At 39.1% G+C, this 21,326-nt stretch overlaps 1 protein-coding gene across 1 annotated transcript in view; it reads right to left on the reverse strand.

Moving 5' to 3' along the window:
* The window catches only part of thsd7ba (thrombospondin, type I, domain containing 7Ba), a 245,787-nt gene that overhangs the window by 91,887 nt on the left and 132,574 nt on the right, over positions 1-21,326 (reverse strand). The window contains exons 7-11 of the mRNA XM_041807413.1: positions 14,762-14,953; positions 10,081-10,312; positions 7,585-7,700; positions 6,533-6,665; positions 2,409-2,512 (exon numbers count right to left, since the gene is read on the reverse strand). Coding sequence (XP_041663347.1) covers positions 2,409-2,512; positions 6,533-6,665; positions 7,585-7,700; positions 10,081-10,312; positions 14,762-14,953 — 777 coding nt within the window. The remainder of the gene's footprint in view (positions 1-2,408; positions 2,513-6,532; positions 6,666-7,584; positions 7,701-10,080; positions 10,313-14,761; positions 14,954-21,326) is intronic.

Raw genomic sequence — 21,326 nt, forward strand, 5'->3', positions numbered from 1 at the left:
AGATAAACACATATCTGACTTTTTTGGCTTCTATTTTTTCTGGGCACACATTCACTACTCACTGAAAATGACATCCTACTTTTGGGTCCTGACTCACCAGTTGAAAACCAAGGGTAAAGAGGAATCCACTCTGTTCAGTTAACACCACATAAAGCCTAACAGAATGGGTTGGGTAACTACAAAGACAGGACTAGTGCTTCCAGAAATAATGCAGAAAAATCTCCCAACTGCCTATGTATCCACTTGACCTCAAGTGCTATCGGGTACTGTGTTCGACCCAGGATGGTTAGGTTATCAGCTTTTCACCTGAACATTTGGCTCTTCCAATGACACAAATGTCCTTTGCTTGAAAAAACAAAATAAAACAAAACAAAACAAAACAAAGAAATCCAGGAAAATGTGTTTCCCGAAAACTTCCTTACACATTTTTACCTCCACCCAGTAGGTTATGTGATCAGCAGGGTTTGTTTGTTAGCAACATAACTCCAAAAGTTCTGGACAGATTTGGATGAAATTTTCAGGAAATGCCATAAATGGCATAAGGAAGAACTGAATAGATTTTGGGAATGATCCGGATCACCGTCTGGATCCAGGAATTTTTTTAAAGGATTCTTTTCTATTGGGAGATAGGGCTAATGGCGGAGGTCTGCGCTCTCCGAGTGTTTTTCTAATTAGTTTAGATTTGTTTTCCATTTCAGTGCTTTAAGATTTCATCATTTAGGGCCATGCATCCATGAACTACTACACTTTGTTTTGTGCTGGAAGCAGTAGCAGCTGGTCAATAGGGGGTGCTAGGGCGCCACCCCTACATCACTCTCTCCACAAAGAGAGGACAGATCTTAAGATCATTGAATAGATTTCTTACACATTTGCTTTAAATATCAATAAATTTATATGAATATAGATAAACCCTAACATGCACTGTATAAAGACGATTTATTAAGAGATTTAAATGTGTAATGTGTAATAAATCAGTAGATCACAAACATCCTACGCGTTTGCTTTACTTCCTGTTCACTTATTTTCTGCCCACAGCCTTCCACAGACTACAGTTAAAAGCTGCGTGTGCGCATTTGCTCCACTTCAGTACAAGAGATAGGAGCTCTGTGGGCGCAACACGATGGCGCCCCAAAGGGATTACCACTAACCACTCGCCAGATGCCAGCAGCTGGCAGAAGAGAAATGTCCATTATTTGATACATACAGAGGAAGTCATGGGCCGTCACGGTAAATCTCTGTCTCTCTGCCAGAAACTGCACCTGTGTTCGTTGTTTAGCTCATGGATGAGATGCTAGGAAGACAGTTTGCAAAATGCAATAAGAAAACTCAGTTGAGTGTTAAAGTACAAGGTCTTTTGAGAGGAAAGCAACTTAGGAGAAACTTAAGTAAAGTAATTGGACCTGACCGGCCAGATATCAGGATGAAGCAATAAAGCTGTGATAGAGGGAGAAAGTACACGGATGGCATAGTAGACCAATAATAATATGTAAGTAAGTACATCAATAAATAATAGTTTTGTGTGTTCAAACATTTTTGCTGCATTCAGATCTGGCACATATATATTTTTTACTCAACCAGTCACTATTGAAGCAGTGTCTACTTGCACCTTACAAGTTATTTGTAAGTGTCCATATTTAGAATAAATATGTAATTAGCACTTTAACATAATATTTTCATGTATTGAGTTGATTTGTGATATTGTGTGTTAATTTTAAAATTTAACTAGACTGTGATAAGAGTTAGTTACTTGTGGTTGCTGATGCTGCTTATATATTATATTATATATAATTTAGAACATTACATTATAAATATTATTTGTTGACCAACCAAACAAATACAGAGGTAAAAAGAAGACATATTAGTACAACTTAACTCACGGTGTAGTAACATCTTTTGATTTACCTTACATATATAACATAACATATCAAATTGGGATTTTGTTGTAGCCCCCCCCCCCGAAGAATAACACACCAGCCACCAGCCACCACTGGCTGGAAGTACAGGTGTAAATGATTCATGGGGTCACTAATCAACTGTACCTTGTTTTTAGACTCCCAGTTTAATGGGGAAAATGCAGCAAATATCCCAGGATCCATATTTCTAGGTTACTCTAGTTTATTTTGAGCTGACAGTACTTCATTTACAGTATTTTTATCAACTGTTTTTTTCAAACACGTTTTTATAGCCTATTTAATATTAAACAAAAATGCAAACACATGCACCGGTGCATCTCAAAAATCTGAAGGTCACATTTTTGTGTAATTTAATTCAAAAAGTTATACTTACATAAATTATAAATGTAGCCTTGTCTAATGTATAGAGAAGCACCTGTTTTAGGATTTGGCATTATATCACTCAAGTTTGGCTGGATGGATGGATGGCTGGACGGATAAAAAAAGAAATCTTGCCTCTTGTTTCTAAGCCATTCCCGCAGGCTTCTCCATGTCCAGGTAAACCACGATGAACTGAATCTGGAACCACTTTACAGCTGTGCCATTGGTGTGGCTTCCACCTACATGGGAAAACAATGACAGATTGATTTTTGCACAGTTAAATGTTATTACTGTTTGTTTTTACAAAGCAGGAGACAGTCTGCAATTTCTGGCTTGAAAAAAGATTAAGGGTGTATATAGCACAGGGTGTTTGAGGGTGTGTCCATCTACATTTTGCCATCTTGAAGGTCATCATTCCAGGTGTGAACCCAAACACTAGGAATGGGCGATATCCTATCGTTTGCGATATACTGCGAAAAAAACTTTCCACGATGAGAAAAAGGGCCTTTAACGGTAATAACGATAAACTATGGTTGATGACGTATGTGTCTGCGATCGTCGCGCACACATACGTCATCAACTGCGCCGCACTCGTAACTCACGTGCAGAAACATAATAAACATGGCTGAAGGCGGAGATGAAACGGAGGATAAGTTTGTTAAACGAGGAGCTACCTCTATTATCTGTAAATGGTTTGGTTAGAGGAAATCAGACGAGGAAATAATGGAGCGCTTAGTCTAATATTTAGAAAGATGTGAGTAATAAACTCACATCTCATGTAGATTTCCTATAAGGTTAGCAATATTTAACATTTACAACAACATAGAATGTACATGATATGATAGATAACATGATGCATGTTTATTTTTATTAGCACTGTGGCTTCTGTCCGTTAGGTGCATAGGTGTCTTTAGCACACACCTCACAGACAGACTGACCGACAGAAGTGTATGATGGAGGGACAGATAAACATTAAAGCACCAAACTGTATTATATCTGAAAATGTGATTATAACTACTACTACCACATTATAAGCTTCAGTGTTATTATACATCATGGACTTAATTAAACTTAGTTAAAAACAATTTATAAAATTTACTTATTCTTATTTTTATTAATTTAACAACAGAAGTTTTAATTTGGACTTGCATTAAGTGTCTTATCTCTGTAAAAGCAAACATGGTGGAGCCTGGCAGCTCTGCTCCACTGAAGGAACATCCAGACTTAAAAGAGGATATCAGACTGTATTTTACATTTAAACACTAAAGATAGAGGCAAACTGGACAAAAAAGACCATATCCTGGAATGGCCATATGGAGGTAAAATAGTGCTGTAAATACTTCTAGTTTAGGGTCAATTTTTAATGCTGACACTCAAATTTTTAATAATCTGCCAAGTTGGCATATTCTTTGTACTATTTCCAACTAACTTTCTCTTTGAATCTCTTAAATGTAGAAGCAACATAGTTTTTTTTTTTTACTAAAATATCCCTACATTAATAGATATCTATTTATATAAATATAGATATATTTATATATCTATATTTGTATGTAGCTGGTGTAGTTAAGCAGCCAATTTGATACATTTTTCCTAGTCAGAAAGGTTGCGTTGAATGGTGCTATTTTTTATCGTGATTTATATCGTTATCGCAATAAATATAGCAAAATATCATGATACATTTTTTAGTCTATATCGCCCATCCCTACTAAACACACACTTAATGGTGCAAATATACATGGATAGGTTTTGGGAGTGACATGAATTATATTCACTGTGTGCAACACCTCTCACTCCTACAAAGAAAAATACAAAAAGAAGAAATGAGAGTGAGACAAAAAAAAATTGAGTTAGCAATTTATTGAAAACAACAATTAAACTGAAATAAGCTGTTCATCAGCTGTTTAAAAGTTTAAGACCACAGCTCAAAAAAACCTGAAAACCCCCTCAAAACAGAAATAAAAGTTTCAAAAAAGGACTCAGTAATGAGTAGCTCCACCGTTCTTGTTGATCACTTCAAAAATTGGTTGATGGCATGCTTGATGCTAGTTCCAGGAGGCTAGCGGGAATGTTGCTCCAAGGATTGAAGATGGCTTCACGAAGGGCATCCAATGTCTGGAACTGATGTCCATTTTTGTAAACTTCCCTTGCCATCCATCCCCAAATGTTCTCAGTTGGATTTAGATCAGGGGAACACAGAATGGTCCAAAAGAGTGTTAGAACCAGCTTGTTATTGACATTATTCTCCTGGAAGAAGTCCTTTGTCAGGTGGGCGTTGTGAACTGCAGCATTACCACACAGATGAGGGCCCTCAGTCATGAAGAATGCCCGCTGCAACATCTCCACATAACTAGCCGCCGTTTGATGCCCCTGCACAACCTGACGCTCCATTGTTCCATTGAAGGAAAAGCACCCCAGATCATGATGGTGTTCCCTGCCAGTAATGTTGGAAGCCATCAGGACTGTCAAGGTTACATTTTTTCTCATCAGAGAATAAAACTTACTTCCACCTTTCAATGTCCCATGTTTGGTGCTCCCTTGCAAAGTCCAAACGGGCAAATTTGTGGTGCTGAAGGAGACGAGGCCTTTGAAGATGTTTTTAGTTTTTTAAGCCCTTCCCTCACAGATACCGCAGCACCAGTAACGGCCTTAACTTGGGTCGAGGATCGGCCCATGTCTTGACGGACATCCAATCGGACCCTCCGGCTCAGTGCTAGTGAAATGATTTTGGGTCTACCACTTGACTTTTTGTTCCATAACCCTCAGGATCTTTGAAGAAATTCAAAATGACTGTCTTACCTCAAAATGACTATCCAACCTCAGCAGCGGTGGCATGTTGCGAGAGGTCTTGCTTATGCAGCTCAACAGTCCAACCACAGTCAAAGACAGAACACTTTTTTTGCTTTTGCTATCAGGAGGTCATGACAGTGTGAATACCTGACAGAAAATGACATTGAATCCACATTTTTGTGCAGATTTTGGCTTCTAAAGGCTGTGGTCTTAAACTTTTGATCAACTGATGAACAGCCTATTTCAGTTTAATTGTTGTTTTCAAAAAATTTCTTTCTCACATTTTTTGTCTCACTCCCATTTCTTCTTGCTGCATTTTGAAGCTATACCTAGAACCTTCTTAAGATCCAACAGTGCAAAATGCAAATTCTTGCAATTTTTCAAGTGGTCTTAAAATTTTGATCAGTAGCGTATAAAATATCTACATATTCAGTACTTACTTATCTGGTAACTTGCATACTTTTTGCCAGACATTTTGACTGTTAATATTTTAATCTGCCAGACATCTGCCTGTGAAACCAGCCAATGACCAGCTAATGCTGTTAACAGAAACACAGGTGCAAGATTCCTCATGAGTCCAACTTTTGGTTAAACAAGACCATGTGTATTTGCTTCTGTGTGTTGTGTTAGACAGAGCATGCATTGAAACAAGCACACACAGAGGAAAACTTGTCAACAAAGAAAAACTTCCAGTCTCTCTGTCCTATTACAACCTTTATAAGCAACTGCACATAATCTGTGAAGCAGTTGCATTGTTGTGCATCCTGTGTGTACATCATGCTCAGTCAATCTATGTCTAGATCATCCAGTAGTTGAAAGCACAGGCTTTTTTGGTCGCTCAAGATAGGAACATGTTAGCTTTGTGCCTGACCAGTTCTCATTTTAAGACAAACACACCCAATGAAGAAAACAGGAGTTCAAATTCATTTGATATTGAAAGGGTGTACAGCATACAGCTGGCAGCTGCATCAGGTGTAAAATAGGGAAGAAATCTGCACTGCACAGCAAGGCACCAGGGGTTTGATAGAAAACTTTAAGTGTTTATAAATAAATGATCTATCAATGAGAAAAATCAATGTAGAGCATGGCAACTGCACCAAATCCAACATTTCTCCTCAGAAGAATAAAATTAAATCTATAAAAGGCGTTGACATTATAGGTAGACCCAATACAGATCAGTTTCTGTTGACATCTGATGTGCTTTATTTAAATATAGAGATTAAGTTATTAAAGTTTATTACACCAGATTATAGCAATCCTCTGAAATGTTTTTATGACCCTTATAATACTGCTGCACTTTATCCAACAACACCAGTAAAAGTCAGCAACCATGTCATATATAACTATTTTAAAATCTGAATCCTATTCAAATAAATGTGACCATACTATGTAATCTGAATTGTACTTTTTTAAGCAAGAAATTGAGAAAAATGTCTTTGTAAAACATGTTTAATCATATAGGATGCTTTTACCTATAAACGGGGCAAACAGGAAGTGATTCACACTCTCTCTCTTCATACAGTGTGTCAGGACACTCCTGACCTCCCCCTGATGGCCTCTGAATGATGATCCTATATCGAGACTGTGTGGTTTGAGTTGTATTATCTGTTGAAGATGAAACACATGAGACAATTTTATACAAAAAGGCTTCATTCAGTGGTAAATTATCTGCCCTGTAGCTTTGAAGTGAATATTTTCCATGTAAAATGCAAAATGATGGTGTGGCGTAATACCCTGCACCTCAGTTCAGCAGAAAAGATTACTGGTGCAGGATAATATAAGTAAGTAATACAAGTAGTCCTTAACAGACCCAAGTCAACAGGAGTTGATGATTGTATCCTTGTTCACTAGCTACTGTGGTTGTGAAGTCAGCGTTCAGACACACCACAGTGCAATAGCTTCTTTGGCTCCTGTTCAGAGCCCCATTACACCGTGCTAATTACTACACATTGAAATGGTTCAATTAAGATAGTGATTACATCATCCTGAAAGCCAACAGACAGCAGCATATTTGTAGAGCCAGAATTCTGCCCAGTTCTTTAAAAGAACATATATTTACTCTTTCAGTTCAGGTATTGAAACCCATTTGCTATGTTAGTTTTATGGAAAGGCCATTCACGTAGAACTTTAATTTTCTCTTGAGTCCAGTTAAGAAAAATACTTGTATGGAAACACATAAATCCAACTCATTATTGTACTGACTAAATGTATGAGACTGAATGTCAAATGATTCAGGTGTAAAATTATTTAAAAACAAATTCAATACTTCAAATATGTTACTTATAATAAATTTAAATAATAAAAATCTGTAATTATATAATACATGGTTAGACTATAATAAGGTTTTCGGTTTACTGCAGTGTAACTTACTGTGCATACTTTAACACTACAATGAAACTGTTGCTTTTTGACATTTTTGAATGATTTATGTCTTATTTTCTCTATTTTCTATTCATTTCTTTAGAAGAATGTTGAACTATTACATTGGCAAGACTAAACTTAGTAACTGAATTTCAAGAGTTACCTGGTATACAGGATGTCGGGCAGGCTGACCATTCACTGAAGGGTGTTACAATGCAGTCTTTCTTGCAGGCAAGGGAACAAGGTTGGATGCTCTCTGGGCGAGTAGATTCTGAACACCTAAACACATAGACAAAGACTGGTCCTGGATTCTGGTCATCTTATAGCCAAAGAATGATAAATGTCCTAAATCCCACTGGAAACAGGAAAAAATCAAGCCTGTCCTGGACATCACTCATCAGTGACTGCTGGGGGGTGGGGGGTCCCAGCAGTCACCTGGGGATTGTCAGGGTACACCCTGGACAAGGCTCCCACGCTGTATAGACAGAAAAAATTTACTCTGGTTTTGATTTGGTACTGAATTTCATTTATTGCAGAACAAAATAAGGTAAGTATAGCAGACATACATGAGTAAACTGATATTCAGAAAGAAAAGAAGTGATCTGGCTTAATGAGTCACGATGGAAGTATTCACACATCCAGAGAGAGGGAGTCAAGACTATGAGTAGGGATGAGTATCAAAATCCAGAACCAGCATAGTACCGGTACCAACACATCCCATACCTACTGGACCAAATTAAAACACAGATATCAATACTTCATTTCAATACCCCTCCACCCCAAATGCATGGCAAGAAAATCCTTATTAGAACTGTGTGATTAATGTGTAAAGTTACACCTGTTTCCTTTTCTTATCCCATATTTTATTGACATTTTATAAAAACATTTCTGTGAATCATTTTCAATAACCAGACAGTGTTTTGTGTCCAGCTGACTTTCAACACACCCTTTTCCTACACAAAAATGTCGATTTAGCACCGGTATCAGAAATAACCCAAACAGTACCCATCCCTAACTATTAGAATTTCCTGTCCAGTCCATATCTGCTTCTTTTCTGCAGATTTCTTTGAAAGCGTTGTCCTCATTTCTAAGAAGAATAGTCTTTTTATGATAAAGTGAACACAGAGCATGCCTTTCTGTTACACAACTGAGATAAAAGTCCTGAATCTATTTTTAGTGCTCACTAGAGGGTGCTATTTTACTCTATAAACTTTCAGAAGAATTGCATTAAAAAAATCTAGTCACATTCACAAACAAGCATATGCCTTGGTATAAATAGTCTCATACATGTGGATGCTTCTGTATAGACATTCATTTAGACATCCACATACTTTATAAGCACATAGAACTTCTCTACCACCTTGTGTATATGTATAACTTTATCAATTATTTGTTGTGTTGAGTAGCCCCTATTTTAAAACAACTTGTAGCAGGCCCAGCTAATCTGGAGAACCAGGAGACTTCCCCATTTGGCTGGGCTGGTTTCAGGCTCCTTTCCACAGATTTATCCCTACTCTCTCTCTCAGTAGTTCCCGCCAGAGGGCATAGCGAAGTTACAGTGTAGCTTTGAAACTGAAGTGCAGAACACCCAGAATGAAGGGGTCAGACTTACAGTGAAGACGATGCTGTTAAGTTGTGTCATGGTTAGAACATCTCTCCTGGTCAGTATACGATTTGTATCCAGTGTGGGCCCTTGAATCCTTAAACACCTGAACATCCGTCCATCTGTACGTTATTTTGAACCAGTGTTGATTTTGGCAGGCTTTTTTAGTCTTAGTTTTAGTCTTCTGTTCACTCTTCATAGTTTTAGTTGACACTCAAAAACACTTTTACTCCAGTTTTAGTCGATAAAAAGTCCTTATATTTTAGTCACTTCTAGTCCAAACATTTTTTCTCTTCCCTCACAGAGGGAATAAATAATGTTGTTAAAATTGAATGAAAACTCATTTTGTACTATGAATTTCCTACTTTTAATAATCTAAAATAAACAGATGGAAATACTAACATACATTAGATAGCAGACTTTTGGGATGAGGCTCACAAATTTTTATTGATATTGGTTCTCTTATTACTACTCCTTAATGATCAAACTCTTTATTGATAATAGGAATATGTGCGTGTTCAGAGTGGAAAAATCAGACAATTTGTTTTTAACTGCAATCATGCTTTAAATCTATTTTATATTGCTGATTAGATAAACATGGACTGTATTTATTCTGATTTCTCAGCAAAAACTGAAATTCTACTTAGTTCTATGACATTTGAACACGTCATAATAAGGTTTTATCTTCATTCCCCATTAATGAGGAAAAATCTGAGCCGTCTTTAAACACATCATAATGTAACCGTAGGCCACCTTGTTTGGCTGGCTAATTAGTGTTTGTAACGCCGTTTTTTTAAGTGGATGTCAACTTTGGATTTACATTTTTAACAGACAGGACTCACTACAAGGTGTGGGAGTTTCTATCCCTGCAACTCTGACCAAGACAGGGGAGGCTTATTATACAGCAGCAACAGCAATTAATACAACAGGTCTAAGCCAGGTCTACCGCTGGAATACAGAAAAGAACTACAAGAACAACTTAATGATTTGCCTCCCAAAAAGACTTAAACATGCTTACAGCAGCACACCTTCTGCCCAGTATCATTTCTTTCTTACCTTTTATTTTGGACAGGACCAAAGTTCATCTTCATGCAACTAACTCTTCGAATCTGTACACCAACACCACAGGAAGGAGTCTCATTCCAGAGGTTGAGTCCACTTATATTCATCGAGGCATCTTCTATACAGGGGCCCCAGGGTGAGGCATCCCAGTAGAAAACTATACAAGGATGATCATTGCAGACCCTCCACTCCTCCAGGGCTGGAGCTGCAGGGCAGTTCCTCCCTTCTGGCAATAAACACAGAGGTAAGGACAACAGAATCAGACATAAGTGGACAGCTGCTCTCAGCTCATAAATTCTATTCCATCTAAATGGATAGGGTTCTATGAATAGTTGGGTCAAGGCCCATGCTGGGAACTTATGTCAAAAAGGTTGGATCTGGTTCTGCTCGTTAAAATATATATCTACCATAAACATTAAGCAGAAAGAATCCATTCAGATCACCAAAAGAATTCTAACACAGAATCCGATTTCGTGTTTTTAAGATGTATTGGTCTACAGCCTCCATAGCCTACCATTTTTGCACTGTAGGAGCAGCACGCTTTACTCATGTATGCCAATTCATTAATTTGAGCTGGAAGCAAAAGTAGCAAAAAATAAAGGACTTTAAAGGAAACAGTCATAACTACTTTGGCATGGGGCTCAGCCAGCCAAGATCTTTGATGTGGTGTAAAATACAAAGGATATCTGTTTGTATGACTGAATCAAAGACAAAGATGGTGGTTGGAGGTGGGGGATGGGGGAGGGTAAGCAAGGACAGTTATGGATGCAGGGGATTTGGGAGTTTTAGTAAAAACATCTATGCTAAACTACAACTAAACCTGATAGCAACACAACTCCAAAACCTCTTCAAATAGAGAAAAAGATTGGAAGTCAGACTTCTGATAAAACATACCTGTCACACAAGTTTGGCCCTGTCACCTACACGGCAAAACCTGGAGTGTTACATTCTTAGCATTAAACATTTCTGAATTGACTTTAAGCCCCTAAGTTTCATTTTAAGCCCGTTCTGAGTGAAATGGCCCTCAGTGTTGTAGTTAGTAGGGCTGGGACGATTCACTTTTCTCCCGATTCGATGTTTTACGATTTTTTTAGGTGCCGATTCGATTTAAATTGCGATTCTACGATTTTGCCGATTTTTGCAATCTTTAGTTGGCTTTTTAAACACCAGTGAAAAAGATGAATGATAATGATGCCTACAGACTATATCAGGAAAAATACACATCACATGTGTATAACGATACATCACAAAATATGTCTAACTAGAGAATACAAAATAGTTATAAAATGGTCAAGTGCAGGATTTCTCAATTTATTCAAAACAATTTAGTATCAATTTCACAGAATTTGACACAGACTGAGCTAAATACTGAATATGAAGTGCATAAAGTCTATACATATGAGTGTAGTATATATATGTATAACTTATTATGTAATTTTAAGTTAATATAGAATTTAACAATGTAGAATTAAGCTATTTAAAAAATATATAGTCCTACAACATCTCGCATTTTACCTATCTTTGTTCAATCTGAAGATGAGGATTTCCCCCATTTGTTGCACTGAATTAAAATGCTACCGTGATTTTTTTTTTTTAAGAAAAGGGGAATAAATTATTATAGAGTGAATGTACTCCAATCCTTTATATTTCATATTTTATCAGTTTTTTTATGTCATCACATAATGTGTTTGCGGAGGGAGATTATGGGAGACGAGCTGATCGTCACGTCCAGCTTTAAGACTGATGGACTGTGTTTTGCGGAGGGCATGACGTGACAGGCCAGTATTTCTTTCTTGTGTTACCGAAGCCGTCATTCTTAACGACACTACATAGGACAGGTCCTTACGAATAATACGACTGTGATTATGGTTGCATGAGTAGAGACCAGCGGTAGCTTCAACGGGCTTGTTTGTTGACGTTAGCCGTTAGCTGTAGCGCTAACGCGATGATGCCTAACTAGTAGATTCGTTGTGTTGTCTCAGTATTTTACTCTGGCGTGGCATATCTTGCAAATGACTGCCTAACTTCTGTCTAAGTTTGTGCTGTCTTTAATGTTTTGGAAGCCAAAATAAGTCTACACATCCACTATGAATGCGGCAGAAGTCCCTCTGCTGGGTAGATACAAGCAACCGGCTCACGCAGACCAGAAGTCTCGTGTGATCTCGTTGTCTCAAGAGAGAAGAGGCAAGAGTCAACTGCCAGCTGGCGATGCCTGCTGCCAACTAGTGGTCAGGGGGTGAAATTACACCACAAACTACCGCAACAACAAAGTGAATAATTAGCTAATTAAGTAAATATCAATACTGCATTTTAAAATATCGATACAATATCGCACCAGGAAGTATCGCGATATTTCAGTGTATCGATTTTTTGTCCCACCCCTAGTAGTTAGAGGGCTTTGAGAGCAGGGAGATGCTGCTGACATGCAGAAAACTTGCGGCCTGTGTGAAAGCCGCACCAGCAGGACCCGGAGCTGACACACACGGCACACGCAAGCAGCAAAACACGATCCCAGTCTGAAACAAGCGTTAGTCCTCTACTCTGCTGCAGTTGAACTGCGTGAGGACAGGGCTGCCTGTGAGTGCTTAGGGACAGAGAGGGGCCCATGGCAGCAGGGCTGCTCAGTGAGAAGAGCAGCAACGATACATGCTTTCATGTCAAAGTCTCCAAAACTCTCCAGAAAAAGTCGCTAGAGTTGTCGCTAGTAGCTTTTTTGAAAAAGAGTCACTAGAGGGATCTGAAAACTCACTAAATATAGTGACAAAGTCACTAAGTTGGCAACACTGCATGAGGGAGAGCTGCTGCTGCACTCTGCATCTGAGGGGGAGGGGACAGGCTCTCGGCTGAGTTCAGCATGGAGACACACAGAGCGACAAGAGCAGAGACAATCCCTGCACAGCAATATAGTTAATATATCAGCTACGTATAGGCCGAGGTTGATTAAAGTGTGAAATGCTATAATCGGCCCGATTAATCGGCCCGCCGATAAATCGGTCAGGCTCTACTACAAACATTTGTGAAAGAATGGCTCGCTCTCAGGAATCAGTGAATTCCAGCGTGGTACTGTGATAGGATGCCACCTGTGCATCAAGTCCAGTGGTGAAATTTCCTCGCTCCTAAATATTCCACAGTCAACTGTCAGTGGTATTATAACAAAATGGAAGCCATTGGGAACAACAGCAACTCAGCCACCAAGTGGTAGGCCACATAAAATGACGGAGCAGGGTCAGCGGATGCTGAGGATGCGCATAGTGCACAGAGGTGGCCAACTTTCTGCAGAGTCAATGGCTACAGACCTCCAAACTTCATGTGGCCTTCAGATTAGATCAAGAACAGTGGTAGAGAGCTTCATGGAATGGGTTTCCATCACCGAGCAGCTGCATCCAAGCCATACATCACCAAGTGCAATGCAAAGCATCGGATGCAGTGGTGTAAAGCACGCCACCACTGGACTCTAGAGCAGTGGAGACGCCTTCTCTGGAGTGACGAATGGCGCTTCTCCCTCTGGCTCTGATGGACCAGTCTGGGTTTGGTGGTTGCCAGGAGAACAGTACTTGTCTGACTGCATTGTGCCAAGTGTGAAGTTTGGCGGAGGGGGGACTATGGTGTGGGCTTGTTTTTCAGGAGCTGGGCTTGGCCCCTTAGTTCCAGTCAAAGGAACTCTGAATGCTTCAGCATACCAAGAGATTTTGGGCAATTCCATGCTCCCAACTTTGTGGGAACAGTTTGGGGATGGCCCCTTCCTGTTCCAACATGACAGTGCACCAGTGCACAAAGCAAGGTCCATAAAGACATGGATGAGAGAGTTTGGTGTGGATGAACTTGACTGGCCTGCACAGAGTCCTGACCTCAACCCCATAGAACACCTTTGGGATGAATTAGAGTGGAGACTGAGAGCCAGGCCTTCTCGTCCAACATCAGTGTGTGACCTCACAAATGCGCTTCTGGAAGAATGGTCAAAAATTCCCATAAACACACTCCTAAACCTTGTGGAAAGCCTTCCCAGAAAAGTTGAAGCTGTTAGAGCTACAAAGGGTGGACTGACGGCATATTATACCCTATGGATTAAGAATGGGATGTCACTTAAGTTCATATGAGAGTCAAGGCAGGTGAGCGAATACTTTTGGCAATATAGTGTAGGTCAGGTTGTAAAATTAATTTTATTTTCTGCATTTTGAAAATGCGGTATTGTGTTTGATTCCTTACATGGTGAAACAGAGAGTGAAAGAAAATAGGGAGCATGTCAGTGTCTTAAGTGTCACTTGGCATGTGCATGCTCTGCATCTGTATTGCCTTATTGTGGTTAAAATGAGTGCTATCGGGTGATAACGTACTTCCTCTCTGAAATCTCTTAAAATATCCGTGCAGAATAAAGGTGTTGTACAGTTGGCCTTGCTGGTGTTGGGACAGTGTGATTTAGACAGTCAAAATAGAGTCCCATTGATTATACACATTTCTGTTTGCTGCTTCTGGGACTGCTATTACTGATACTGCTTTAGTGTTTCATTTTTTGCAAAACAATATTGTCTTACTGACATGCTATAATCTGGATTCTGGTTTCTTGATTAAAATCATATCTGGAATTGGCTGGATTTAATAAACAAAGAAAATAAATGTAGTTCAGTAACACCAGATAAGGAAAGATTTAATGGTCCAAAAAGGAATGTAATATTACCTTTGCCTGGGATTGCCAACATAGAGCGAGTGCGGCTCTGTTGACCCTCTGTCAGTTTTGAAGCACAGCTGTGGGAGCAGGGTGACCAGAGAGACCAGGGGCCAACAACACAATCATCTGGACAAACCACCTCACAGGCCACTTCTGTGGGGGGAGGGTCATCTAGACAGTGTGCATTCTGAACATCTTTCCCTGAGGAAAATATTTAAGATAAGAAATATGACATTAATATGTTAGCTGGCTTGTAATAGCGTGAGACAACATCAGTCAGGTAGTGATTAAACTTCAAACCTAAACATTCAAAGGTTTCACTGAACTTAAAATCAAGGTAAGGAATGCACAAAAAACAAGTTTATCAGAAAATAAAGTAAGAAATCTAAGTCATTTATGTGGCCTTCAAAAACACAGGCTTGTACAAATACAGTTTTGTTACAGCTTATTCAAGCAACAAACAGGAAAACAAATACAAACAGAAAATGAAAAAAAGATCAAGAACAAATTGTCTCTATGACACTCAGTTTATACAAGACTTTTATTAATCATCCATCACTCTCCAACTTTCTCAAGCTCTCTGTTGCTTCTCTAATCAGAAGAACATGGGCTTTACTCATTTAAATATTAAACCTGCCAGATTTGGCCATGGCATTTAATGGTACATGGACTTTGGCTTGTAATGCTCTTTTCTTCATAGGATCACACACACCCATTCACAGTCATTCACTCCACATTGAGACACTGATGACAAAAGCTTAAGTTGTAACCATCAATATGCATCCATACATACAGTATTTACACTTCACAATAGTGAAGGTAATTTGGGGTTAAATGTCTTGCCCAAGGACCCATCTACATGCCTGCAGGAGCTGGGGATTAAACCCTCCACCTTCCAATTGAGGGACTAGTCTCTACCTACTGTGCCACAGTCACTGCCATCTGATCATTAACTTGTTCTCCTCTCCTCAGTTTGTCATTTTAATGAGGATAAACGCAAACATCCTCAACCCCAGTCTGGGGCTCGATGTGGCCCATGCCATTTGTGTCCACATTGAGTTGTACAGAGTTCCACCCACCAGATGCCACAGATGATGGAGTAAGGGTTTTGCATCCCACCTATTTGCCTTACATGATGTTTCAAGTCATAAATATAGCTAGTAGGGGTGGGAATCATGAGTGGCCCCATGATACGATATTATCATGATACTTGGGTCACGATTCGATATTATTGTGATTTCTGCAATACAGTGAGTATTGCGATACCATATATTGCGATTTATACCATTGTTTTAACTGTTTAGCTGATTTGGCATTGGCCTTGCCCTCATGCTTGTCGCATTTCCTCAGTATTTTATTTTCATGTAGCACTTCTTGCAAACCTCATGTGTCATGTCCATCTCATTCTTGCTCTGCTTGCAATCCTAATGTCCTTCCTCTGGTCATTTTTCCATTATCATAGACTTCAGTTCATATTAGCAGTTAATATGAAAAAAATCGATACTTGGAGGACGAGACAATATGATAAATCACCAGACAAAATATTGTGGTACTATGCTGTATTGATTTTTTCTCCCACCCCTAATAGCTAGGGTTGCAAGCAGCACTGGAGGGCCCTCGCACCCTGGTGCATCATTGCATGTAAGGGGCCAAATCTGACCAAAACGATTTTAGAGGATGGCCCCAAGAAACTTTTTTTTTCGTTTAGACCTGATGAAAAAAAAATCATGTGTATCAATTTTCATGCCTGTAGGTCAAATTTTCACCACCAGATGGCTATTTCCTCTGGGGGACAATTTGGGGGTAAGTTTGGTGAGTTTTGGGGCATGTTAAGGCCCAAAAACAGGCCGCAAATTGGGCTGGAGTCCTAATTATGCCATTTGTATACTCAGCTAGTTTTAAAAGCCATGCTTTAGCTTTCCTCTTGAAGTCATGTCATGAAATATTTATCCCACTTAACTGCTTTTTTGCGGGAACTCAGCTTCAGGATAAACAGAGCCCTGTCCTTGTACTGTACTCATAAGATAATGATTGTCCAATTGTATGATTAAACACACAGTGGCACTACTTTCAGATTAATGTGAATGACTGAAAAATACCCTTGGTAATAAAAAAGCACCATCATAGTTTTTGTTGCATCCTGCTCAGTCAAGGAAAGAGTGCTACTGCACACACCCTCACACAGCCCCCCCCCCCCCCCCAACAGACACACACATACACACACACACACACACACATATATATATATATATATAGAGAGAGAGAGAGAGAGAGAGAGAGAGAGAGAGAGCTTGAAGCTACAGTATTTGAATAGCAAAATGCTCTTAACATAATTACAGGCCCACCTCATCTCCTATTTGTTCCCTTCAGGCAATCATATCACACATAATCATATCAGGCATCAGCGCTGTATACATATTAAGCACAAATCAAGTCCAGTTAATCCACCTCCCTGACCCACACTAAGAAGGTTGGATGCCCAGTGTTGTATCTTTCCATAACTTGTAATGTGGTTATTATCCACTTTGAATTTTACAGCAGATAAACAGTAAGAGCAAAGTAATGTTTCAAACTTTGAAAGAGATGTTTAATAAAATGTTAGAAATGTGGATTACTCCTGGGAAACTTATATACCATTTCTGTGGAGGAAAATAGATTTAAACAGAAGAAGTATGAAGTACCACCAGTTGTGCCACAAAAAATACTTTTAACATTTTCTACAAAAAGTACAAACTGCATTAAATCTTTCAGCTAATGGAAGTTAGCAAACATTAGCAAAATATTGTAACTTATAATCTAATACTGTTCAAATAAATGATTGCTGCTGCCATTTGAAAAAAAAACAGGGGTGCATCATAGTTTCCTAAAATCTAGGCCTGAAAGAAAAACAAGTGATAAAAGACAAGTGTAAAAAGAATACTCTTTACTAAAATGGACAATGGCCATTTCCATGGCAGTGTGCATTTTATCCAAAAAAAAAAAAAAAAAAAAAAAAAACTTTTTTTACTGTATGCATTGCCTATAGTGGCAGCACCTGTGTCAGATCAGACTTGTAGCACTTAGTGGTACTGATGTCGTTTCCTCCTGTCTAGATCTTTTGTTTGTCTTGTGTGGGGTTAAATCCCGGCCAAAAACTTTGTACATTTGAAAAAAATGTTATTAAAAATAATATTTGAAAGTGAAAGTTAAAGGTTTGAACTTGAATTAAAAAACACTGAATTGAAACTAGTTAAGAAGTTCAGAGCTTCATTCTCACGCAGGGGGAAAATTGGTTCTAAGAACAGCTAAGAACACACAGATATGAACAAGGTACATTGTAGTAACAGCATGTAACCATCATTGATTAAGAAAGAATCCTCCAATCCTCATTAAAATATTTCTCATAATAAAGTGCATTAGAGAACAATCAAAAGTGGATGCAAAGCGTAGAAACTTTAAATGGACTTGAGCTTGTTTAGAGCTTTTCTAGCCATCTGACTACTTAAAGCGCTTTTACACCGTAGGTCACACCCACCGATCCACACCCTTTCACTCCACATTCATTCACTGATGGCAGAGGTTGCTATGGAGAACTGACCATCAGTACAACTGAATCCCATACATACCCATTTACACACCATTAACGAAGTAGTGGGAGCAAACTGGGGTTAAGTGTCTCGTCAAAGGACACTGACATGTGGAGTTGGGGGACAACTCCACAACCTTCCAAAAGACAATTTGTATCTGTTTGTTCTAGCTCTTGGGAGCTGATATCACCGTCCTGAGGAAAGAGGAATGAATTCCTCCAAAAGATGGTGGTCAGAGCTGGACAGTGCTTTCTGTTGTCTGATCTGATCTGATGGCAATTTACATGTATTACATTTTAAAAGAAGTTGGGCGCTAACACTTTATTTTTTAAAGTTTATTTTTATTTTCCAATTTGCTGTTAAAGTAAAGGGACACCTAAACATTTTAACACCCTCTACTTAATAAATGACTGCAATATTTCACATTCTAGCAAGAAATAAAGCTCCATCATTCACACAGCGGTCTAATGATGTCTGAAAGCTCAACTTTAAGGGCGCTTTCACATCAGGCCCAGTTGTTTTGAACCGTGGCGCGGCGCGATCCCCCCCTTTACCCTGCTGGCTTGCTTTCACACTAGCAACATCGAACTGTGCCCAGGCCCACTTTTGTATTTACTCAGTCTGATACAGCAGTTGGTGGTATGCACATAGCTAGTTTACAACCACGCCAAGGAGAAAGAAGAAGAAGCTACCATGGCAACCACCGGGGTCATGACCTGAGCGGAGATCGTTTTTGTTTTGACCCGGCAAAAAGTCCATCCTGCAGCCACTAATGATGTAAAATCACTTTTTAAGATGCCATTCACTCTTCGTATCTGCACATCTACGTGCAGCTCAGAGGATTAAAAAAAGGGTGTTCACTTTTAATTCACTTTAAATTTTTGCATTGACAATTTTTGTTTGCGAGCTGATCCACTGTAAAACTTTTTAACACCATCTCTGGACCTAGAGAACACAGCTTAAGGGCTAAAGCTGCTTCTATCCTGTTAAATCCTGACTGTATGATGATAAACTCTGACCTTTTTGGTCTCATTGTCTCAGTCTGTCTCTGACAATAATGTCTTCCTATTTGACTAGAATGTTATTATCATCATTATTCAAAACACAGTCTAACTAATTATTATGCTTCCAGATGCAGGAGGTTTTTGAAAAATATGCCGTAACAAAGATGTGAGGGGGCTACATTTTAAATCAAGCATCATTAATGTATGACTTGTGCATGCAGAAGAGAGAGAGAGAGAGAGAGAGAGAGAGAGAGAGAGGGAGAGGGAGAGAGAGGGAGGCAGAAAGCACCAAAACTGGACTTGAATCATGAAGCCCGTCTCTGCTCTGTAAAAATGTGGGTCAATCAGTGAAAATTGGGAAATCTCTTGAATTGTGCAGACACAAACAGACCACTGTGTCAAATGAGTGAGTCCTGCAGACAGTGAGTAGTTTCACCCATGGAGTCTCGTTACCCTCCACAGAAAACTTTGTGTTTCTCCATTTAACCCTTTCACTGCACCACTACAACGCTGGCATAGTGCCAGAGGGCCAGTGGATGCGTAAAAATGCAGGATGAGGGCCTGTCTACGTCACTGCATCAATTTCTTTCTCTTCCCTTATGATTTTTATGCATACCTTACACGGACATCACAACAAGCCCATGTGTGCAAAAATTTACCAACAGCGCACATAATTTAGACTTGTCACTCATCAGAACATAAGCAAGCATCATTGATGCTTGATTCAAGCATAAATATCCATGAAGCATGCTATCAATCTGCTGACGTTTGTCAGCAGATGCTGCAGCATTACCTGCCTCCCACAAAGCTGTGTGCGTCAATTTAAAAGTTCCAGGTGCACTAGCGCAACATTCCCTTCTGGTCGATTTGATTTGATTTGTGGCTCTTTTCTTAACTAATTTTTATTTTTTTTTTATCTATCAAATTGTTTCACAATTGAAATTGTAATATAAAAGAAAAATGTAACTTTAATGCATCTGGAAATGCATGCCATAAGTGCTATGTCTATGAATGATTAAATTTTGAATACATTTTAACATTATCTCTTTTGGACAATATATTTTCAAATATGTTTAAAATAATTTAAAAATATTAATTATTGATCTGATTTATTTCTTATTCTAATTTGAAGCTATATGCTCCCTATGAAACTTCTCTTCAGGTTGTAGCAGCAGATGATCTCAATTAAGAAGACAAAGAGGGCTTAAACATGTTTTTGAGGGCATTCATATAAGGCAGGCAAAGGCACAACAATTTATTTTGGATGGAGAGGACAAAAAACAAGTGTATGGAACAGCATGGGATGTGCAACACTGTGGGCCAATGTGGGCCAAAGTCAGACAAATCATGTTGAATGGTGGGACTGAAAGAAGGCTAAAGTGATGCAGCATGTAGAGAGCACTATCTCTCTGGGACTGGGTCTATCCATACACTAAAATTAAATCAAAGTCATCCAGTGTTCCCTTAAACCCCCCATACCTCACTGAATGAGCCATCCAGGAGAATAAGGACATGCAACGAGGTGCTACAGGTAGCCAAGAACTAAAGGGAAATAGACTGCAAGGGCAGTAATTAATCTTTGAAGAACTGGCAGAGAAAAGGAAGGCATTAAGAGAAGCCTGCACTAGTTGCATGTAAGGCACAAGCCAGGGCTGGACTAGTAATATGGTTACAGGGCTCCCAGTTGGCCAACACTCTTTGGGGCTAATATTGTTCTACCCTCTACTTGTGACAGGATATTGTATTCACCATGTTCACCTCTGACAACAAGACAGTCAGAGTCACACCAAACAATGTCAGGGCCAAATTTTCTACCCAGTAAAGTGTGGCAGAAGCTGACATGGAAAGAGCAGTAGAAAGCATTACAAGATAGTCTGAACGCAGAAAAGTTTCCGCTAGATGTTAATGAGAGGCTATGGACTTGAAAACATGGGGAGGTCTATGGAAGTGAGGTTACTTATTGGCTTGTCCAGAGCTGAACTGGTAATGTTGCCATTATTTAAT

Source organism: Cheilinus undulatus, linkage group 15, assembly GCF_018320785.1.
Source record: "Cheilinus undulatus linkage group 15, ASM1832078v1, whole genome shotgun sequence".
In the NCBI taxonomy this organism is placed as follows: domain Eukaryota; kingdom Metazoa; phylum Chordata; class Actinopteri; order Labriformes; family Labridae; genus Cheilinus; species Cheilinus undulatus.